Below are 24,509 nucleotides of genomic sequence, written 5' to 3'. Positions count from 1 at the left end.
TCCTGCGTGTGGAGGCCAGACAACGTGTGAGAGATTTCTCCTTCTATCATGTGGGTATTGGGATCAAACTCTGCTCATGAAATTTGGCTGCCAGCATCTTTACCCATTAAGCCATATTGCAAGACAGTTTTTATGCCATCACAGCAAACGACCAAATGGCTCTCAGTAAGAATTTAGGTGAGGATAAAAACCCTAAAAATGGTAAGAAATTGACAAAAGCAACAAGTCACCACTATATCCAGTGTGAAGACTTGAAGGAGAGGTTTCAATATTTTTTTAATATAATATTGGATTTCCCTTAATGAGGTTCATTTCTATGGAAATGAAAATCCTCTGACAATTAATTAAATCTGTGAAAGCTGCCGAACCTAATGGTCTATTTGTATTGATCTGTGGGTGGACAGTTGGAATAAAAGAATAGCAAGGCCAATAATTAATTTTAATTTTGTCCATAAAATTAAGCTTTTCGGAGTTATGTCTGCTAATTATAATTGCTAAGCTTCCAGCTTGACAACCTCCCTATTACTGAAGTCAAGTCACGTGCACAATTGAAGGAAACGCGTCCTCTGCCTCCCTTCTTAATTGTTTATTTTTACCCCTCAGTTGCTTGAAGTCCTAACCCTGATCAGAGATCGCCATTCAAACGCCCTGCTAAAGATTTCATGAGAAACAGCCAATCTTTGGGTGCCCGTCTGTGCACGGAGCCACACTTCACGCTCCAGCAGCTGCTTTCTATGGTAGCTTTTGCAGGCACGTGAAAGGAGCGAGCACTCTCTGGGGTGTTGTTGTTTTGTATTGTAGTTTTGGGGAGTGAGGGCTGTGTGCTTTAGCGTTGGATTTCACAGCGGGCAGCCACAGTGCCTCCTCTCCTGCTTTGTGTCGCCTTGTGTTGAGCTCTTCAGCTGTGTGAAATTTCAGGAGTGGGCCTTTCTCCGTGGGGTCTGTTGCTGGGAAGGAAGACAATAGAACAGTTAAGATATCCAGCCCTGGGGTGCAGAAGCAAGTGATTCTAAATTTCAGGAGTGGGCCCTTCTCCTTGGGGTCTGTTGCTGGGAAGGAAGAGAGAACAGTTAAGATATCCAGCCCTGGGGTGCAGAAGCAAGTGATTCTCACAGTTCACACTGTCCTCTTACCCACTTCAGGAGGGGTGGGATGCTGAGGGAAGCCCGAGGACAAGGAAGAGGAAGGAAGGCAGAGATTGCTGCCGTGCTGCTTCGAGACACGTCTCATGTGTCCGAGGCTGGCCTTGACCTCATTGTACAGCTGAGGATGAGCTCCACCTTCTAATCCTCCAGCCTGCAGCTCTGGAGTGCGGGGATTACATACTTGACTGCCACACTTGGCTTGTGCTGTGCTGCGACTTCATTCATGCTAGGCAAGTGCTCTACCAACTGAGCCGGCCAACTCTGGGATTGTTTGCCAGCTCACACAGGTCTCAGCCATTACAAACTTCTAAAGGGTTTCCCCATGTTTTCTTTCTGAAAGAGTCTCAACATTTTGGTCTTTCATCTTTTTATCCATCCTTTATCAAAAGTCAATGGAGAGATCTGGAGAGATGGCTCTGCAGTTAAGGACGCTACAGCTTTATCAGAGTGTGGGGATTTGGAACCCACCACATACATCAGTCACGTTGTAAACGCCTCTAACTTCAGCCACAAGGGACCCGGCACCCTCATCTGGCCTCAGTGTGCACAAATTTGAAAATATAAGTCAATAAAAGAAAATCAAAGCTGGACAAGGTCATTTCACAGTCCAAGTTGAGACCGTGTCCTCTTCCTGTGGCACCGAAGGTGGAAGTAGATAAGGCTTTCTAGGAAGCTTCTAGGACTGACTTCCAGTGTTGCTCTCACAGTTACCAGTCGGATGAACACATCTTCTAGGGGATGGGAAGTCTGGTCTGTATTTTTAGTACCTGTATTTCCCACTGCAATTCAGAGGTTCTGTTACTGTGAAAAGGGGGTTCACCAAAAGGGGGGGTTGATTTATGAGCTCGTACTGAAGGGCGGATAGTGCCCAGAAGTTCGCTGCCCGCCTTCCACTAATAGCTCCCTCCACTCTTCTCGTTCATGTTGTGCTTTAGTGAAGACGGTACCACTCTGCTGAACACAGTAGTTTGTTTCCAGGGATCCGTAGGTCCCACTTTTTAGAGTGGGGGTCCTGATGATACTGTTCCTATCTATGAATATTTTCAGATGACCTGTGATGAGACTGACTGAAAAGAAGGTTGTAAGTTGCTTGCGGGTCACGAGGCCAGAATGATAATATCTAGCAAAGACCTCACGGATTTGGAGTGGGGTCCAGTTCGTCCCTTAGGTCTGGCTCCCTGAGGAGCCCTGGCTTCTGGATCTCTCCACTTGTCCCATCCACTTGTCCCTTTTCGAAACCACAGGTTTTTAGTGGGAGACCTTAACTTGCATCCGCCCCTCTTGTACTCTATACTCTTGATGAAATACCACACTGGGTTCTCCACAGCTGCAGGAGGAGGCGTTGTGACCATCTGAATGCCCATAGGCTTCTGGCACACAAGACAAAATTAATAAGAAGGAACTAGATGTTTGAGTCTCTCTCTTGCTGCTCATCAAGGTGCAATGGCTTCCTAAGGTGTGAATGGAGATGAGTTGTGTTGTCTGAGCTCCTGGCTACTTTCTCCTACTGCCGTGGCTACCTTGGGCATGAGCTTTTGTGTTGGCTCTTCTTTCTGCTTTTACATCCATTTCCCTTCCATTTTGCTGCCTGACAATTGAGACACACACACACACACACACACACACACACACACACACACACACACACGCCACAGGAACACATCCACACATATGCACACATGCACACATACACATACAATCTTCAGCTGGAACTTTCCCCCAACCACTGTTTCTAGGAGATTTTTATCTAAAACAGCATTGAAAATAAGACAATATAAAAAATTAACTTCTACCTGCGATTGCTGGTCCTTGGAGACTAACAGATAATACCCCCTGGGTTCCAATCACACACAGTTCCTGTCCCAAGCATTCTATTTAACCTCCGTCTGATTATTTTATTGCTCCAGGTTTATCCATTTCAGCGGTCTACAAACCTAAGGGAAATTTTAATGCTTAGCGTGGAAAGAATTCTGGGTGACTTTAATTAGGACATCGCAGAACTTAGCCGCCCAGAGTTATTTTCCAAATATCCTGTCTGGAATGCAGAGTTACACAACTGTAGTTTTATTCATAACATTGTGTCGGGGCCGATTCCCACTGCCCTGACTCCAGGTCCACACAGACCAAGTGCAGGTGGGAGATGTAGGCTCCCACCCACTCTGCAGCACTTTGTGTGTGAGGCTGCAGCAGTGCCTACCCTGTGGCCATCCCTGTCACTCATGCCTTCTTCCCTCCCTCTCCTTTTTGTGCCCCCCCCACGCCCCTAGTGCCCCTCTCATTCTTCCTCTGACCTGCCATCACCCCACATTCTTCCAGAGGAAAGAGAAGCTTCTGTGGTTTGTTTGCTGCATTTTTTTCTGTGCGAACAGCCTGGACTTTGGGACCACACAGGCTTGATGTTGATTACCCACAATGCTCCTGGTGACACCTGGCCTCATTCCGATGACTCTCTGATAATTTGATCACATAATGTGAATTCGGTGTGCTTCACTTGTAAGGTAGTTAGACTGTTCTTACCTACTCTAAGGAAGATTTGTTCCTTAGTGCTGCACTCGGAGTACAGGTATGCAATAGACATAGTAAAGGAGCCAAGATTAAGTGTGGAGATAGTGCGCTCCAGTGCTTACCACGTCAGGGTGAGTACTGGAGCTCAGATCCACAAAACCCATGCAAATGGCAGACCACACTAATTTCAGTACTGGGAAGGTTGAGTGGGGATCCTCGGAGCAAGCTCACTAGCCAGATGACATGTTGATGAAGTCTGGGCTGCAGTGAGAAACCCTGCTTCAATGAATAAGACGGAAATCAGTCAAGGTAGACCTCTGGCCTCCAAACACGTACACACCTGTGTATGCGCATACACACAAGTAAGTATGCATGCATACGCATGCCACACAAACATAAATAAGGGGGAAAGACTCAAATTAGTCAGTTACAAAAGAGTCATACCCTTGAGCAAGATGTCAGCATGCCCTTAAAAAATCACTCAGAATTTGTTTCTGAGGCATTTCTGTCTGGGATGGATAGGACAACCTTTTCCTCTAAAACCACTGTGCCTATACGGTCCCAGAAGGAAACCACAGTCCCGTATCTCCAAGTGCACTTCCTGTATGTTAGCATTTCCTAACATTTATGTGTTCATTTATTTTTCTTTGCGTGTATGTGGGGTGCATAAATACTACAGAGTGTGTAGGTTGGCAGAGAGCAAGTGGTGAGAGTCAGATCTTCCCTTCTACCATGAGAGTCCCAGCTATCAAATCTGTGTCATCAGGCTGGACACCAAGCACCTTTACCCTGTCATTCGGTTCTCCAATGTTGGGCAAGTATCTAGTTGTTCTAAGATGAGCAGTTTATGGATTCATTTGTTTTCTTTCCTAATAAGCTTGGGCATTTCTTCACATCCTTGCTTACTCTTCTGTCCCATATATAAGACACCCTTAAATGTCCAAATAGGAGATTGTTTTGTTCGGATGACTGTCATTACTCATCGTGATGCAATTGGGAAAGGGGTAGTGTGGGGAGTGAGGTCGGTACAACTAGTCTGGAAGAAGCCTTTAGGAATATCTGTCTGTTGGAAGACTGGGATGCGGGAGATGGTGAGTGACAGGCTGATGAGACTGGGAACCACTGAGACATCACCCATTGGCAAGATATTGTTGTGTAAGGTATCTGTTGTCTCTCAACCAATAGGGCTTCTGCATGGGAAGATGCTTTGGGCCCAGGAACCTTGTAAACTGTATGTTAGGAAGAAGAGACTGTCTGTCCTTATAAGCAGGGTGCAAATCCCACCATCAAGAGAAACAGGACAGAGGACACAGGCCTGTAATCCCTGCTCTCCAGAGGCTGAAGCAGGAGGATGAGTCATTCAAGGTCATTCTCAATAGCATAGCAAGGTCAAGGTTAACAACAACAACAAAGGTTGACAGAGAAGTCAACTGTAGGTGGTTGTGGGGTGGTCTTTTTTTGTTGTTGTTTTGCTTTGTTTTTCGAGACAGGGTTTCTCTGTGGCTTTGGAGGCTGTCCTGGAACTGGCTCTGTAGACCAGGCTGGCCTCGAACTCACAGAGATCCGCCTGCCTCTGCCTCCCAAGTACTGGGATTAAAGATACGTGCCACCAACCCATGGTGCAGTCTTGATCACACCTGTGTACCAATGCCTACCATGGTGACTACTTAAATTTAGGGGTTGGAAAGAGGGCTAGGTAGTTAAAAGTATCTCTTGCTCTTGCAGAGAGCCTGAGTTCAGTTCCTAGGACCCAAGTGGCAGCTCATAACCTTCTGTAACTCTAATTTGGGGGATCTGGCTCTTCTTTTGGTCTTCATGGACACTAGGCATGCATGTGATGTGCAGACAAGATACCCACACACATCAAATGAAATTAAATGAAAAGTAAATAAAAACCAGTAAAATAAAACAAGACCCCATAATTTGAAGTAGAATGGTTCCTGTTGCTAATCTTCTGATCACCATCCTCAGTGCTGAGTTGAAGTCTCAAAGCATGTAGCTCCTGCACACTAGACAATGGCTACACTAAAGTGGTGAAAAATTAGTTGCAAGAGAAATTTTATGGTGGTCTGAGTGGCAGTTGCAATGCTAAAAAAAAATCTTTAGAATGAATCCTAAATTTGTATTCAATTTATAAAAGAAATTTAAAAATATTTATTCACTTCCTTGATTTTTGAACTATAATTTAAAGGTTACCAGTACTACATTGTAAATAGGTTTTTATAGTAGTCTTCTAGAGCAAATAATATAACCAGGTATGATGGTTAATTCTGGAAGCGGGGGCAGGACTATTGTTACCTAGGAAATGAAGTGAATTCTGTGCTAGCCTGGGATACAGTATGAAGTGCTGTCTCAAAGTTTCTCCTTACCTAACTCTACAAAATGAGCAAACATGATTAGGTATCACTTTAAATTTTTGTATTTGAATTATCTAGATGTAGTAGGATTTGTTTGTCTTAGTTACTTATGTATTGCTGTGATAAGACACCATGAACAAGGCAACTTATAGAAGAAAGAGATTATTTGGGACTTAAAGTTTCAAGGAGTGAGTCCATGGCCATCATAGCAGAACTCATGGCACAGATGTGACCTTCAATGCTGATGTATAAGTCAGTGGCAGAGAGAGAGAGACGGGGGCAGAGAGAGAGAGACAGAGACAGAGAGAGACAGAGACAGAGACAGAGACAGAGACACAGAGAGATCGAGAGGGGTAAGACTGGGAATGTCACAAATATTTTGAAACTTCAAAACCTGGCCTAGTGACACACCTCCTTCAACCTGAACACGCCTCCTAGTCCTTCTCAAACAGTTCCTTCCAACAACTGGGGGGCACATGCGTCTGTGAGGTTCACTTTCATTCAAACCGTCACACTGTTCCTCAAACTATCTGCTTGTAGCCTGAAGAAGGGCTTTGAGTTAGCCGCATTTTAGCACTAATGTGCTTTAATTTTTTTAATGTACATGGTATTCCTTAAGGTTTGTAACTATTTATTTTTTATAATAAATATTCTGATAGTGAAGTTGGCACGTGGAGTTTGAATTGTCATGACTCCCCCAGCACCTCCCCATGATACCCCCAGCCAAGAAAAGTGTCATCCAGCCACAGTGACCTGGAGATCATAGATCTCTGCAGAGTGCATGATTTGAGAGAGCAGCGGATTGCCACCTGTGCTAATGGATGCTGTTCTTCGCTGCTGTGGGGGGGGGGGGTCTCAGGATGTCTCTGATCTCTGTGTCTGCCCCAATCAGGATGTCTACCCCAACCACGATGTTAAACACAGTCTGACTTTCTATGGTACTTCATATACGTCCTTAGTGTCTGATAATCCCTTCCTCGCTGTTTCCCTCCCTCGAGCCATCATTTTCACTGGCTTCCTTTAAATGGTGACCTAATGCAAAGTGGCTTTTAGGAAAATGCCATGCTAATAAATAAGATAGTTCGTTTTTGTTTGTTTTTTATCTTGTAATAACACTAAGAAGACAGTGATCATGCTCATATAAAGATTCATGGGTCAACTTTCTCTCCACCTGCCGCTCTGGTTTCAGAGGCAGTTGTTTCTGAAGTCATGCTATTAAGTCTTCACGGAAGACCTGGAGTGCCTCAGCAGTGAGTCATAGCTCATAGGAGGTCATGAACTATATGAAGTGCTGCTACATTTTGCTTTCTAGAGCTCGCTTCCTACGTTATAGACTCCTTTACGTGGTCCAGTCTTTTATATCAGCTCTTGGGCCAAAGTTCGAATAAAAATCTAAAAAGCGGTTCTAAGATTGATCTTTGTGTTGCCAAATATGCTGATGTAATGGCATCAAATTAACATTTCCAAAAATGTCACCCATCACTGTGTGAAAACAAAGATTCAAGTGTCCTCCCAGCAGCTGAGCACTTTTCCTGAACCCATTTCCTTCCCCGCCAGTGCCCAGTGAGACTGTGAGCCCCTTTGTCCAACGGAAGGCATGCAGCTGCTCACACACAGATGGTAGGCATCCTTGTGGCGGGGTTAAATAGTTTCATTTCCAGAATGTCCTCTTGGGTCTTGTGTAACAGTTGATTGAACGATTAGCAGATCTGTGACCAACTGTGGTGCCCATCAGTACAAAAAAATAATAATGTTATTTGCTCATTAAATATCTACTGTTTCCTCATGCCAATGTGAAAACAACTGTCCCCCACAGGAGATACCAAAAGAGAGTTTATTCTGGAGCCAGATATGAGTGGCCATGCTAAGGAACACTGAGTTGACTACAAATTTAATTTTTCAACATAGTAATAGTGTAATGAAGTTTTTTTTTTAGTAACAAAACAAAGAAATCGATAAATTAAGGTGGAAATACCAAGTAAGTGGGCTAAGTTAAAGTGAAGAAATCTTGGTTATGGCCTAAGATGCATCTGATGGGATTCTTAGCTGTCTGGGGTGGCTGTGTGTCTGCTTATACATGCCAAAAGCTAATGCTCACAAAGGCAACAGTTCACAGGCAGAGAAATGCGATAAGCGACTGTTAGGTGGACCACGGCCCAGCATAATTGGCCTTGCAGAAGCATCAGTAGGTGTTGTGTCTGAGAACTCTCACTCTCACTCACTTGTTCCTCAGTTTCAAGGCAGACGGACATGGACAGGAACAGCTTCTCCACCATAACAATGTACATGGCCTTGGAAGTCACCATTTACAGTGCATCTCCTACAGCAAAAGAGGGAGCTAGATGAGCATAGGCCCGATTTGAATATTCCACAAATAGCAGAGAAAGGGCTGAGTGCTCAAAATGGAGTGGAGAGAAGGGGGCCTTCTAAGGAGAATAAGATGGGCAGGTGAGTTTCAGGCATGAAATGTCAGATTAAACAGTCATGTCCACCAAGAATAGGACAGAAAGGGGACACATCAAGCCAGGTGACCACTCCAGGAGTGAAAATGTGGACGATGACCACAGCAGCCTCTTCGATCCGTACCCTGGGGCTTGTCTGGTCTTTGGTGGGTTGTATTTCCCATATCCTTTGCTGTATACTACTTCATCTATTTTGGAGACAGGTTCTTGCCTTATGGCTTAGGCTTGCCTAGGCCCCTGACTCTCAAGTGCTGGGACTACAGGCCTGCGCCACCATCCCTGGCTTGTCTTGACATCTTCCTCTCGATTTCACAGATGCAGTATTTCACTGTACAGATACTCAGTGTGTGTCTCAGTGCTTCAGAGTGAGCCGAAGTTCAGCTCGGGTGGCCAGGCAGAACTGTACTCACTGCTCCCTGTCAGCTCAGTCGCCTGCTCCTTTGTAAATTCTGCTCTAGCAGTGTGTGTGGGGGGTGGTGGCACTGGGGCTTTGGGGAGGGGTCAGGTTCAGAGGCGTCCCCCACCAACAGGACCTCACTTCGCCTGTGACGTTCTACATGTGCTGAAGCAAGGCCGTCTGCCCTCTCACCACAGAGCTTCAGTTTAAAAGTGTTTAGACTCTCCAGGTGAGGGTAGCCAGGGAGAGGCATTTAAACAACCTGGGAGACAAGTCGGGATGGCCAAGGCGGTATATACAGGGAGCCCGTGCTGAGCAGTGTCTGGTTACGAGGAGCCCCGACAGCCCGCTCTGGTCAGTGCTTCCCCACATTTACCCTTCCCACTTCCGGAGGAGCAAAGATTCTCTGCTTTCTTCAGGAGAGGTCAGCCTGTTTACAGGCCCCACCACCACCACCAAGAAGAAAGGAAGAGAACAGGAAACATTTTAGGGAAAAGAAAATGACAGCTGTCAGAGTTCCCTCCAGCGAATATGGCATAGATGTGATTGCTCTTTTGTTGGTGTGACTTCGAATTTTAATTATTTGAAGGTGCCAGCATCTTCTGTAAAAATGAGTCGTTTGAAATCTCGGGACTGGGCTGCACGTGGCACCCTTGTTACCGTGCAGCAACCCCTGAGCTGCACTGGGGGAGTTCTTCTTTTCCGTCTGGTCTGAAGGTGGACTCATTCATGACCACTGAGCTCCTCCTTGCTCAGTGGCGGCCACTCAGCTGCACTGTGGGCAGTGACAGGGCATTGGTCTTTCTAGCAAGTTCCAGTCTGAAACACGAGCAAGGGTGAATTGATGTGTGGAAAGAAGGGGGAAGAAAAGGCAGAGAAACAAAGGGAGGAGAGGAAAAGGAAGGGGAAATGAGATGGGATGCGTAAAGGAGAAATGGAGAGTCAGGTGTCTTTTCCTGCCTGCAAAATAAAATGACTTTGTGAAGAATTATATGGGTGATTTTCTGAACTGGCTATGCGTTAACCAATCTAACTTTCCAAAAAACATCCTTTAAAAAAATTAGGCATCTTTGTCTTGGCCACATCGCAGGCATGCTAGATGACAGCATCTTCCCGGGAGTTGATTATAGAGTTCTGTCCTGTGGCTTAGCTTTGTCTCTCCATGTACAATTCCTGGCATTCAAAGAGCGTGGCTTAAAGATACCCCTTTTCCCAACAGATGGGAAGCCTCTTTGAGAGCAGAATGAAGACTTAATGGTGTTTCGCACCCTTCTTCCTTGTCTGTTACATTAAGGTTTTGACCTCACTAGCTTGGACTTTTGGTGAGGATGGAGACGATGACACCACACCCTTAATGCTCTGATCTGAATCTTCTTTTTGTTTGAATTGCTGTTCCCTAGGATGGAAAGAAGAAGTTTGACAAGGAGAGTGAAAAATACTATTCTATTCTGGACAAGCATTTGAATTTGTCGGCGAAGAAAAAGGAGTCTCACTTGCAAGAGGTAAGCATGCACATTAAGTCATGTAACATCAAATGCCCAGCATGGAAGCATTGCGAACACCTGTCACTTCTCAAATGACAATAGCAATGGGTAAGATAGTCGGCGACTTTCCACTGTGTGGCAATTAGTACTGATGATTATGTCTAAGAAAGTGCTTTCTTCAACAACAAAAGCTTGAAACAAGATTTTCTGTCTTTTTCTTCTTGGACATAATCTAGAGAGACAGAATTGATCTAGTTCATACTAGACTTTAAATTAAAGTTGAAATGTTGGTGATATGGCTTTTTTTATTGAGACATTTCATTTTTAATAAGTTTCTTTATGCATGTCAACAATGAATACCATTTGTATAAATTGGACTAGCATACAACCGGAACACTTCTTTGTTACATGCTGACAAAGAACAACTTGATTAAATAGTAAATCCTTCAGAGCAGCCCTCCAAACATTTTTTCAGATTTACTTTTTAGATAGAAGTTCCCAGTAAGCCAAACTCTGTTATTCTCCCTACCTCAACTATGCCCAATATTATGCAATGATACTATCAGGCACCTCACAATATTAAATTGCATTATCCTGCTGTATAACATATATTTATGTAAAATGCATTGCTCCATCATGGCATCCTAAATAAAGAAAGACTATATCTGATGTAAATATTTGCAAACATTATTAAACTGCCCAGTATCTGGTAGAATCTGTTAAAGATCTAATGATGTGAAGTTGGAAGTGGAACAACCACAAAAAAAAAAAAAAAGAAATGAAGAAGAAAAATTGGAATGCACAAACCTGAAGAGATAGTTACAGTCTGTTTAGCTTTACTACAATTTTTGTTTCTGAAACTGTCGGTATTTTCTCAGTGTGCAGGAAATTGTAGATGAAAAATATTTAGCAAGTCAGGATGGACTACACAAAGTTTTTTCTTAATAATATGTATTGTTTTGTTTGATTAATTGTTTGATTCTGGTGAGGAACTCGGTAATAGTCAACTTGTAAAAAATCATCTGTGATGATTGTCCTCACTGCTTTGGGCCTGCACGGTAGAGCACTTGATTGCTAATGGGGACAAAGCCAGCCAAAGTAGTATAAGAGCCAGTAAATATTTTCTAAACAATAACAATAGGTGGTATGGCTTTTTAAGGCTTTGCTCCAGCAATGGGAACGACAGAGACAGACAACTGCATAGTCTGAAATCTTGATGACTGTCCATCAGTCTTTTTTCAGACCTGTTTACGGCTGCATGCCTGCTAGCAATCTCTGTCTTCCTTTGTTCTGAAATATGCTGGATTCTGGTCTTGCCGTTGGTAATGACTGTAGGTAGCACAGTCAAGGGCAGCCCTAAAGGGACCAGTTTCATTGAGAAACGTTTTGGGGAAAAAAAGAAAAAAATACCCAAATCCCTCTGCCATCGGCATCATAGGGCATAACCCTGATACCACGTATGAGTGGAGTGTACTGTCAGCTCAGGAGAGGTGTTGAGGTGCCCACCATCTCAGGAGCTCAGGGTCTGCTTATGTGGTTGGCTACTACAGCTTCTTTCTCCCATCTCTGTGTTTGCAGACACCACAGGTGAAACCTTTCCAAACGTCATCCAGGCCCTCTCCCAGGAAAGCTGCCTCCCTTCCCGAACTGCTTTTCAAGTTCAGCCTGGTTCTCTGCTCTCCTCACTCCTCTTAATCCCTGTGCTTCTGAGTCTAGGCAGAATGTCTGCTTGACAGTTTGGAGGCTTACAAAGCTAGCCAGTGTCAGCAAAAGACCAGGAATGTCCTTTTTCTCCACCATGCTCACATTTTCTTTGAGGACATCCAGTGTCACAGTGTCATTTAAAACTAACTTGGACCTGGAGATCTGGATCAGCAATTCAGATGCTCCTTGCCCAGGACCTGAATTCAGTTCCCAGCACCCACATCAGGCTGCTCACAATCATGTAGAACTCTAGTTCATGGGGTTTGACACCCTCTACTAGACCCTGTGGGCATTACACACACACACACACACACACACACACACACACACACACACACACGATGCACATGAGCTCATGTAGGCGCACTTACATATACAGAGAATTAAAAATACAGACATGATTTTTAAAGGTTGATTAATGTTAAGAAGTTTGTTTTATAGGAGTTCATTTAAATCTCTGCCCTCTACTGTTAGCACAGTGTAATAAAAAAAATAATTAATTATGTGGTTGTGCACTCGTGGGAAGCTTGTAGCCAAGGTAAAATGGGAGACCACCTGCCATTAAGCAGGGCTCTCTCTTAAATTTCTTGGCTATATCTAATGCCATAAAGACTTGGCACTGCCTGTTATAATTTAGGATTGTGTATATATTCCAAATATTTTAACCCCCCTATTTCTCCTTGTCCATTGCACTGGAATAAACTTTGGAGAGAAATGTTTGTAGTATGAACATAGATGTCATCATATGGCAGTAGCCTTTCGTGATTGTCAACAGAGAGCCATAACAAATGCCTGCCATGCCAAGAAACATGGCCTGAAAGTTTAGGATCTTCGCATAAAGGACTGTGCTCAGTAAGATGGCACCCACATCCTATCCAGGAAGCGGTAACTGTTCCTTGATTTCAAATTCTTCACAGGATGTGTCCATTCTCACTGGCAACTAGCCTGGCATTAACACTGTCCTCACTAGTGGCCCTACGTGCCTTAGGCTTGAGAGCAGCAGGGTCTTTGTTGGGCTTCTGTATCCAACTGGAGATGGGAAGAGATCACGATGTTGGCAGTGTCATCCTGTACCCCTCTCCAATAGGTGCACATACAGGAGTCGCTACGAGGCCCTGCTCCGACACAGCGCCAATGAAGTTGTGTTAAAGCCATTCCTTAGAGAGTGTGGGTAGAGTAAGAAGGGCGTGGTTTGAAATCTTTCCCACTGCTCCTTCAGAAATCAAATATGTTGTAGAGAGAAGTCACCACCCCGTGTTTAGTTCTGTGACGTGCCACTGAGTGTCACCCAATTCACTCCTGGGCACTCTCTGGCTTATTAGCTCTCAATGCATCCTCCTATGCCTTCTCCCCCTGCACAGCTGCCTCCTTATTCATTTTTTTTCTTAGAAAATTAGAAGCTGGCACTGCGTGAAAAGGCCAGTTTGTGTTGACAGAGTTCCAAAGTCACCAACTAAAAAGGCCGTTGGAGTAAATACTGAGAAAATTAGAGCCAAACCCATCAAGACCACAGGCTTAACTCTGGTTGGAAAAAAAAATAACATTTGATATGTAGATGAGTAATTCCTTTTCAAGATGAAACAAAAGGAAGACGTCCTGAAGAAAAGGCAGAAGAGCAGGAATGCATAAAAATATTTGACTTTGAAACATTAAACAAATTAAATGGCAAAGTATCAGGGAGTTCATACAGCACAACACAGGGGTTTCTAACTCTCATATATAAGAAGCATTTTCAAATCAATGAAAAATCAGCTAAGGGTACAAGAGGGAAGGACCAAAGCAGACATACAAACTACAGCAGTGTTTTCATGCCCCAAGTGCTAAATAATGCAAGCTAATGTTTTCAATGTAGGAAAAATCTGTTGTTAGCAAAGACATGAGAATTTCCTTCCTTCCTTCCTTCCTTCCTTCCTTCCTTCATTTCATCCTCCCTCCCTCCCTTCCCTCCATCCTTCCTCTTTCTTTCTTTCTTTTTTTCTTTCAATGGGATCTCACTAAGTAGCCCTGGTTATCCTAAAATTCACAAAGATGTGCCTGGCTTCACCTCCAAAATTCTACGTTTGAAGGGTCACGCCACTACACCCACCATGTCCACACACCCAGCCTCTGGTCATGTTTCTGTTTTTTTCATAAAACATAAAAAGGCTGAATATTCTTGATGCCACTTCGTTTGTTGTTTCACATATTTTAAGTGTACCCGGAAACTGACATAATTTTTACTGTTAAGAGTTTGCTCTGCAGAAATGATCAGAGATGAGCTTACGGAGTTTATAACTCTTATAGAGACCAAACACCCACAGGATCAACACTTACAATCTTTGGTCTGATACAAAAGAATAACTAAAACACATAGCAAGACTCAAAATGGTATGGCTGTTGGAATTGTGTGTTTGGGACTCGAGATATGGCTCAGACGGCAATGTGTTTGCTGTGCATGCAGGATGACCTGTGTTTACATCCTTATCATCTGTGATTTAAAAGCTAGGAGTGATCACACATGTACATAAACTGTGTAAACCGACTCTATCCAAGGCATGATCCTACTGTGCCTGGGCAGTTTGCATTGCTTAGTTCCCAGGACAGCCAGCGGGTCCTAAGTGTTATGTGAAATCTTATACATCACAGCCCTTCTTAAACCTTCATTTCTTCAATGACGTGTTCATGCTGGTGTTGTTTCTCGAGTGAATGAAATTTATACTGAAGTCTTTTCTTTCTTTTTTTCTTGCAGTCATCCCACATCTTTCAATTTGCCCTTGTTATGTGGAAGTGCACCAGCCACTTTTGCTGTGACCACAAAAACCTGTTACATGCAGCCTGACCCACTGTCTAACCTGTTTGTAATGTGCTGTCCTCACACACATATTCTTGATATACAGCTTGGGCCCTTTCAAATTATTGCATTGTCTGTGGGATGGGGTCTGCATTCTCTCTGTCATTTCTCCCGTAGCTCTCCTTGTACCTCATGCCAAACCACACATTTGGTTAGTACCCTTTCGATAAGTCTAAATGCAACTTCGGGGGCTGGAGAGACAGCTGGATGGCTAAGACCACTGATCATTCTTGTAGAGGACCCAGGTTTGGCTCCCAGCACCCACATGGCAGCAACTGTCTGCAATTCCAATCTTAGGGGATCTAACACCCTTTGGCCTCCCTGGACACCTGCATGCCTGTGGGAACCATAAATTCATGCAAGCACACACATAAATAGATTCGTAAATCTTTAAACAAAACTTCTGATTCTCATTCTCTCTTTCTCTGTCCCTCCCCTCCCTTCTCAATAGGCTCTTGCTCTGTAACCCTTACAAAATGTACTATGTAGCCCAGAGTAGGCTTTGACTTCATGAGAGCCAGCTGGGATCACAGGCATGAACCACACCCAGCTGGGATTTCTGTTTTGTTGTTTTCCAGCCTAGCTCTTCTCATTATCTTCACCAACTCCAAGCTTGCCTATTTTTTTCTGAGTCCACCATAAATATTTTCTCCTGGAGGGGTGGTTGGGCAAAAACGCCCTGAGGTGCTCTCCCTTCACACCAAGACAGAATACTGGCATTGAAGGGGACATAGGGCAGATCACACCTGTTCCTTTGTTACAGCCTCTCTGCTGTGTGAGCTCCAGGGCACACCTGCTGCCGAGCCGTCATCACTGCTGGTGTCCTCTGTTAGTTTTGAAATCGTATTGTTGCTCTGCTTAGCTGTAAAAATAGACAACACCTGTTACTGGGATTATAAGCAAATTTTGTTTTGTTTCTTATTTTGTATTTGTTGGAACAGACTCCCGCTCTGTAGAGAGTGTCCTTTTTCCTTGGCTTTGAATTCACAGCAATCCTCCTGCTTCTGAGTGTTAGGATTATGGGCTTGAGTCACTATTCCTGACCTAAGTGTTTTCTGGCCAGCCTCTATTCCAAGGGAATGCATCTCACGTTAAAATGCCCTTATCCATCTTGTACTGAGAAAGAATGGAGCTGTCATAGTCTTTAAGGATGGGTACCTCGGGATCTTTGCCGTGTTGAATTTCTATTGTACAGCACATTTGTTTCTCTTCTATCCCCCTCCCCGAGTCTCCTTAGAGGGACCTTGGGAGGAAAGGCAGTGTGCACAGCAGCCAAGAATCCAGAGAAATGATCTCAGACTCTTATGTCAGGGGTCTCCTAGGCTATCACTAGCGTGGTGATTGCATGGGAAGGCTCACGGGACACCACGGATTTGTGGTTGGGATTCATGTGGGTGGGAATGTCTGGGGAAGCCAAGTGCAGAGCCCGTCACTCAGGGGAGGGACACAGGCATGTTTCATTCCTTCAGGCATGGTTGTGAGCGCACATTTGAAGTGCTGTCTGCCCATGGCAACATTCAGACACCAGAAACTCAGTGTCCAGTGCTTTCACTGGAGGGCAGTCACATGGCCATCTCCCCACATCATTCCTAGAAGGAAAGGAAATATCCCCCAGAAGCCATATTGCTTTCCTGAAGTTTAGGTACAATATAATCATTTTACCAGCTAATGAGAGTATTACCACACTTGCAGTTACGATCTATACCCCCAGGAAGCCAGATTCAGTTACCTATCCTCAAGAAGTCAATTAAAACAGCCCAATTACTAATAAAAAGCAAGAAAGATTCATTTAGTGTGGCCACGCTGGGAAGAGAGAAAAGGAGATCCAGTGGACAACCCCACCAGGTCCATCTTTGGTCCTGAGGTGAGAACTAATTTAATAAGGGGGCATGGATACTCACATCTGAGAAGTCCTGGTCAAGCTGTGGGGATAGGTTCCCCTTTGACTGGAGACAGTCGCCCAGGCCATTTCTATCCCCGTGTGAGATCCCTGGAATTCCCATTTCTTGTCTGCATTGTTTCAGAAGTCTGGTGGTTACACTGAAGAACATAACGTCTCATAGGACAGTTTCACTTACACCAGGCTGGTTGCTATGGGAATTTTTGAAGCACACTCCTGGGCACTGACCACGAGCATTCCGTCTTCTTAGTAGTTCTTCCAAAAGACAGCAGTCAGGCTGGCAGGACTGACACTTCTGCTCAGCCTGTGAGCTAGGAACAGCCACTTTGGACTCAGTATTCTAGATTCTTCTCATGTGCGAGGCAGCGCCTTCAATGATGGCATCTTTTAAAGAGCATAAAATCCTTAGATGTAGTGCTGCATCTGGAACAGGACATTGTAGGGCCCCAAGATTGCTGTAGACAGCCCATTGGTTTTCTTTCCAACTCCTGCATTCACTGATAGTGCCTTTGCGGCTTGAAAGTGGCCAGTAGGGGACTGTTGATCCCACAGAAACCAGCACATACCACAAATCAGACTTTCTCTCAAGAGCCTCTACCCCCTTCTCATGCCTAACCTGAATTGACTCTACTAGGCGATTGTAAGCAGGAGAGTGGTACATTTACCTGGGATCACGCTTGTCCTTCTATTTTGAACAATACTGTTCCTTAATGATTTTCCAAGGCTGGAAAACTTTTGGATCAAATCCACCTAATTTTCAACCTATGTTAGTTTAAACCAGAATTCTCAACTTTAAACCCCAAGTGAGTTGCTGGCAATACTGGATTATTTATAACCATATTGTCAAGTACACAGTAGGTATGTGATCATCTTGAGGGCTCCAGGTAAAACCCTGGTTTCTGTGGTGACCAGGGCAAGCAGCTGTATGCTCTTGTGATACCGTTGCTTGCCTCATTACCCGTGTCAGTCAGTGGCTTCCAGACAGGGTTCTGTTCCCAGGTTACCATCAGAAAACTCTACTGCAGCAAGCCCCTTCTCCTCAGCTGTGGCGTTAATCTAAGCCGCTGCAGGAGAATGGGGCAGGGCAAGAGAAGGTGCCTGTGTACACATACAGAACCAGCGTCACTCTTCAAGGGAGCAGCCGGATGGCATGGAAAAGGAGAGACAAAGCCAGAAAGACAATGGAACCATCTCCATAGCTCTGTCCCGCCCTGAGAGCAGCCAGCAAGAGGTGCCCCTGATCCACCACAGGACCGTTGCTCAACTTTTTGTTCTGGGCTCTGTTAACATATTGTCTATGTCCAGTTTTCCCCAATTGCCTTCTTGCTTATATTCTCAAACACTTCTTTGATTAAAAATTCATATTTTCTGTGAAGCATCTGAGATCTTCCAATCTTACTTTTTCTGTTTCTTCTGCAGCCGGCTCTGCCAAGCTCTTCCGGCCCTTGTATTTCATGATGGTGACTTCTGTCCACACTCCCCGCCGCCTCCTTCTCTTCCTCCCTTCCCCATCTCTTTCTCCCTCCTTTCTATTAATTTTTCAGCATGCACAGAAGTGGGTTCCAGGGTGACCTTCTCACACATGTATGCAGTTATTCTTTGACCTGCCCACCCACACATAGTGCCTCCCCCAACCCCTACCACCCTACTGCTGGCCCCTCCCCTACTGCTGGCCCCTCCCCTACCGCTGGCTCCTCCCCTACCGCTGGCCCCTCCCCTACTGCTGGCCCCTCCTCCCTCAGACTATCCTTTTGTTTCCTGACTGGTGTGTGTGTATGCCCCATCACCTTCTCCCGCTCACTCACCCTCCTCGTACCCCTCTTTGACCCTTCTCCTAGGCTGAATTAATTCACTATCCGTTGTTCATGTTGAGAGACAACTCTAGCATTTTCTCTCAGAATTTAGTGCCTTCTCTGATTCTATAGATTTTATAAGCATTTGCATACACTTTGAAGACTCCCCCCATGTCTTCGGCTTTCAATGTGCCTCTTTTTTGTTTACTGTGGCCTTTTCGTTTTGAGTGTGAAGGTGCTTTGGTTTGGTGGGTCATGCCCTTTGGTACTTAGCTGGACATGTGCCTCTGTGTTCATCTTGACTCCACACACTGTCAGCTTTACTGGGTTGGGGCTGCAGCGCAACTCTTTTCAGGAGTTAGTATTTAATAAGAATTTTTGGGGCTTACCCGGTCTTGTCTCCCTCTGTGTATACACTCTGCAGTACTTAACCCCTGTGTCATGCTGCTGTTCTTACGTTTTTTTAGGCAGATTCACAGATTGGCCGAGAACATCAGAACTTCTATGAAGCTTCATTAGAATATGTCTTTAAAATCCAAGAGGTTCAAGAGAAGAAGAAATTTGAGTTTGTGGAGCCGGTAAGTTTTAGTCTTCTCATATATAACAACCTTAAAAATGATCTATGAGGAGAGTGCTTTAGAGTGATTCAGTTGTTTGCAATTATGACCAAAGAAAATAAAAAGAAGAGAGTCGGGGAAGAATGAATACCTTTAGGGCAGTGGGTTCCTCTGTGTCTTTTTGTAATGGTGAAGGAATGAAATGTGCCAGTAAACTCATAGAATTCAAAACTCAAATAGTGATTTTGGATTCAGTTAATAATGTATCCATATTGACTCACTGACTGTTTTAACTCTACCACAGGAATGCAAGTTATTAACAGTGAAGACCACTATGTGTGAAATGCAGGATGAGTGCTTGAGGGTGTGTGGGAAACCTCATTTTTCTAGGAAAACTGAAACTGTGCTGGGAATAAAATCTATTCATATATAGCACCACAAAATGGTGTGTATGTCATTATGACAGTGAAGTTTGATTTGTCAACTTTGTTTGGCTAGGAAATGCCTAGGCCCTGAAGGAAGCTCATTATGAATTTTTTCAGGAGTGCCTTTGCAGAGAGGATTGACTGGGGTTGGGACTGTGTGAGAAGTCCTGGAAATGGGTGGCACATCCCAAGGGCTTGGGTGCAGGGCTGAACAAGAAGATAAGAAGGAGAGGGCGTGTAGGTGTCTGTGTTCCGCTCTCTCTGCCTCCTGTGCTCTCCCCACCTGCTCCCCACCACTGACTGTGCCTTCAGACCACAGGCCAAAATAACTTTTCTTCCTGTGTTAAGTTGCTTTTTGTCAGAAATCTGAGCACAAGAAAGAGAAAGCTACCTGTGTGTGAATGAATACACCCGACCTATACAGCACTCCAGTTACCGAACTTAAAGGTGAATGGGGAAAGGCCCAGGACCCCCTTTTGTTCCATGCCCATCAGACCTTCCTTGCAAATCTAGGCCCTGCATGCCTTTGCCTGTGAAGCCATTTGCTCTCCTAGGTTAACGTAAGAAGTGATGGATTCTCCAATGCAAATGGTATTGCAGAAGAGAACAGGTCAGAATACTTACTATACTCCCCTAGCATGTTTTCCAAGCACTAACTAAATTGTAACAGTGTCACTCATATGAGCGTCCTCATAAGGAGGCATCTGTGATGCGTAAGGTCCGCCCTGGTGTCAAGGTAATCTTCTGATGCAGATGCATAGGCAGGACACAGTTCCCATGAGATGAGATGACAGGGAGGCAAGCCCAAGAGCAGGGCTATCCTTTTCTTCCTATGGCAGGCTAGGAGACACTCATTCATAATAAAAACCAAGTCCACCATCCATCCCTGCCTTAGGGAGATGACGATGACGTAGCGAGGAAAGGGTGACAATGTTTTCAAACACATTTGTCACAATCTATTTCTGTGGGATCCCACCAGACAGACAATGAGAGAGAGCAGAGTCTGCACGAATACGGGTCCACTGACTCTGTCCTGTGAACAAGGTACCCTGTGTACGGTAAAACCCATCAGGAGGGTCAAAGAGCTGGGCCATAACTCAGACTTGTGTTTGGAACAGCCAACTTGACTCAAAGCTCTGCTTGCTAAAGAACTGTTGGTCAGATGAAGAAGTAACTTACCCACCAGACCGTTCGATGATCTGATTAAACTTCACATGGCTTTAAGGGGCTTTCTGTGACAAAGACCACTACTTAGATTCCTGGTACCTCTTACTGACTCAGCCCTGCCAGAGAGTCCCACTATGATTGTTTTTCTTTGAAGATTTTCCTATACATTTTTATTTAAATTAGAAACAATCTCATTTTACATATCAATCCCAGTTCCCTCTCCCTCCCATCCTCCCATGCCCCACACTGACCTCCATCCCATCCCTCTTCTGCTCCACAGAAAGGGTGAGGCCTTCCATGGGGGATCATCAAAGTCTGTCACATCATTTTAAGATTTTTGAGTAACTTTATATATGTGTATTTGTGTTTGGGGTGCCTCGTGTGTGGGTGCCCTTGGAGGCCTAAAGAGGGCGCTGGAGTTAACAGGTTGTGTGCCTCCTGATGTGGGTGCCCTCTGGAAGAGCAGGGTACTCCCCTACCCACAGGTCCAGCCTCCCCGACACATAGTTAGAAAGCCACACTTCTCCCTTCTCCCCAGGTTAGAGAACTCCTGCAACCCCTGCCTCCAACATTCCTAAGTTGAGGCTCTTTTTACACCACAGTATGAGAGCCCATTAATTCTGGCCTTTTTTCCTGTGTGTTTCCTCTGACTGCCCATTCCTGTGCTGTTATTGCTTGTCTGCACCTGGAAAGACGTTGTCTCATCTGCGGACCTCCTGGAGAGTGACTTGGCAGTTGGCTGTTGCCTAAGTTGAGTTTCTTTATGGCCCGTCCTGTCGGGAAACACTCAGCTACACCTTTCCAGGACCCGGCATTAGTTGTACCAAGAGATTATGGAATCATTTCTCGTAGGTGGCAGGCAGAAGGATTGATACGTGTCCTTGGACTTCGGGGAAATGGAAGTGCTCCTCTACTTGAAATGAGTTTTCCTCCCTTACCTTATCCCAAATAAGCCTTTTGTAGCACGTGCCTCTCTTACGATGCCATCCTCAAAATTGAAGGGAGACGTGTCCTGCATTATTTTCTTGACTGCTGTGTTTTCCTGCTGGAGTGTCTGTGCAACCGCTTATTACTGTCCTCTTGTCTGGCGGAGTCTTGACGTTTCTATTTCAGCAACCGGAAGAGCACGGATGGGGCCAAGACAGTGTGAGCATGAAAGCAGATCTGATGCGGGCACAAAATCATTTGAAGCAAGAATTTGGTTTCACCTGAGCTTCTTTGTACTCTCTCTGTCTCTCTGTCTGTCTGTCTCTCTCTCTCTCTGTCTCTCTGTCTCTCTCTGTCTCTCTCTGTCTCTCTCTGTCTCTCTCTGTCTCTGTCTCTGTCTCTGTCTCTCTCTCTCTCTCTCTCTCTTTGTGACAGTGTTTTGTGTAGCCCAGGCTGGCCTCAAACTTTCTGTGTACTTGAGGTAGCCTTAAACTCTGGATTCTCCTGCCTCTGTCTGGAGTGCCAGGTTATCGGTATGAGCTACCAATTTTAAAACAATTACGTTGTACATATAATTTTCCTGCTGAGTGGATAGGAAATCTATTCCGATGTTGGCCATTGACTATTCTTTCCCTATTCTTTGTGGTTTCTAGAGAGTTCTGTGAACAACTGGTTGACCAGAGATTTGTGATGTGTGGGGAAAGACATATTTGGCTCAGAGTTTCACAAGACTAAGTCTGTTGTGGTGGAGAAGTCAAGACGGCTGTGGGAGCTGGCTCAGTCCTGGGCAGATTAGGAAACTAGAAGTCATGTGGTAGGAAGCCATAAGCGTCCCTCCCCCTCCCCCTCCCCCTGCCACTCCCCCATCCCCACCTCCCCCATTTCCTCCAGCAGGGCTCCACCTCCTGGAGTTCTCAGCCTCCCACAAGAGCGCCACCAGCTGGGAACCAGATGCCGCCCATTCTAACTATAATGCCCTCAGTGTTCTGTATCTCTCTCTCTGCTGCTCTCACAGGATCTGCTCATTCACTGCCTGGAGTTCAGTTTGAGTGACATTAAGGTGGGCGAGGCTTCCCAGTGTACTTTTACTGAGATCTTTGTGGTCAGTTATATTGCTTTCCATTTCATGCAAGTTTAGAGTTATTAGGCCCTGAAATGATGTCAGCTGAGGATCTGGTTTTTCCTATGCCTGTCCATCAATTTGGAGAAAATTTCATCCTCACAATATCAAGTTCTTCAAACCATGAAAGAGGGATTTTTTTTATTTGTTTGCACTTCTCTAGTTTATTTATGCTGTGCTCATGTTTTTTAACCTGTTTTTTTAATTTAAATTAGAAACAAGCTTGTTTCACATGTCAATCCCAGCTCCCTCTTACTCCCCTCCTCCCCTGGTCCCCCAACCTCCCCAGCCCCCCACCCAATCCCAACTCCACTCTCCAGAGAGGGTAAGGCCCTCATCTTGTCCCAGGGCAGGGCCCAGGCCCTCCTCCCTGAGTCCAGGCTGAGAGAGCATCCCCCCATGTGGTATGGGCTCCCAAAGTCCATCTGGATCCCAGGGATAAGTATTGATGTATTGCCCGAGGCCCCAAAGAATGCTGAGACCTCCTCACTGATACCCACGTTCAGGGGGTCTGGATCAGTCCCATGCTGATCTCTCAGCTATCAATCTGGGGTTCATGTTTTAAGTCTGTGTTCGTGGTTTTAAGAATATGTTTTGAATTAAATTTGCTAAATCAATTCCTAGATATTTTATTCTTTTAAGGCTTTGAAGATGAAAGTTTTCTTAATGTCATTTTCAAATTGTTTTCATGTACCTTGCAATAAAATCAGTTTTTGTACACTGGTCTCATAGAAGTTGTTTATTAGTTCTATTAGTTTTTTTTTTTAATGGATTCCTTAGGATTTTATGTACACAAGTTCAGGGCATTTATAAATAGCTTTGCTGTTTTTTTTCTAGTATGAATAGTTTGCATTTCCTTTTCTTGCCTAATTGCCCTGACTCTAGCCAAGAATCCAGTATTGAGCAGAAATGTCTGGAGTGGGCATCCTTGTTTTCTTCCAGAACCTGGATGAGAGGGGCTGTTGAGCCTTTCATGACTAAGTATAATGTTAACGGCGGGAGCATTTTCATCAGTGACTAGTGCTTCAATAGACGAAGCCATGCATTCTAGTGGTCAGAGATGGCCGTAGTGTCAGTGAGGCTGCTGGAAGGGCTGTGTGGAAATAGATGGTCACATCTCCCAGATCCCGGATGCATGGGGAACATGGTTGACAGTGTGGTCGTGTGCAGTCAGAGATCTCCGTAATGTGCTAAAGTCAGTTTATCCCTGGGGATGGATTTGGGAGAATACCTGTGCAGCATGAGGAAGGCCCTCAGCTTGATCTCTTGCTAACGTCACATAAACCAAGCATGGTGGTATGCACCTAAAATCCCAGCATTTGCAAGGTAGAGCCAGGAGGACCCAAAGCTCGGGGTCATCCTTGGCTACATGGCTACATAGTTAGAGGCCAGCCTGGGATAAATGACACCTGATCTAAAAAATAAATTACAAATAATAATTGACTGGCCATCAGGTAAAAAACAAGTGACTGGTTATACGAGCTTTTCCAGCCTAGTTAGGCAGCAGTTCTTTAGAATTCCTGCACACACTCCTGGGAAGCTCCTCCCACCTCCAGTGCTACCTAGCTTTCCCTCTTTGCTCAGCCACAGTTGGTCTTTGCAGTAACTTGGGGCCGTTAGTTGTGAATCCTTTGGGAGCACCACATACCATACTGTAGACAGTCCTCCACGGGCTCATGTAGTCCAACATGTGTGCACTTTAGTGTGGACAGTCCTCCACGGGCTCATGTAGTCCA

General features: G+C 44.9%; 1 protein-coding gene across 2 annotated transcripts in view; it reads left to right on the top strand.

Annotated features, from left to right (window-relative positions):
• Positions 1 to 24,509, top strand: part of Arhgap42 (Rho GTPase activating protein 42) — a 226,544-nt gene that overhangs the window by 156,509 nt on the left and 45,526 nt on the right. For both annotated transcript variants that reach the window (XM_005077326.4, XM_021231343.2), the window contains exons 5-6: positions 10,267 to 10,368; positions 19,045 to 19,155. In XM_005077326.4, coding sequence (XP_005077383.1) covers positions 10,267 to 10,368; positions 19,045 to 19,155 — 213 coding nt within the window. The remainder of the gene's footprint in view (positions 1 to 10,266; positions 10,369 to 19,044; positions 19,156 to 24,509) is intronic.

Source organism: Mesocricetus auratus, unplaced genomic scaffold (genome assembly GCF_017639785.1).
Source record: "Mesocricetus auratus isolate SY011 unplaced genomic scaffold, BCM_Maur_2.0 Super-Scaffold_100040, whole genome shotgun sequence".
Classification (NCBI taxonomy): domain Eukaryota; kingdom Metazoa; phylum Chordata; class Mammalia; order Rodentia; family Cricetidae; genus Mesocricetus; species Mesocricetus auratus.
The sequence above is the reverse complement of the archived record's forward strand: the minus strand, read 5'-3'. Positions and strand labels throughout refer to the sequence as shown.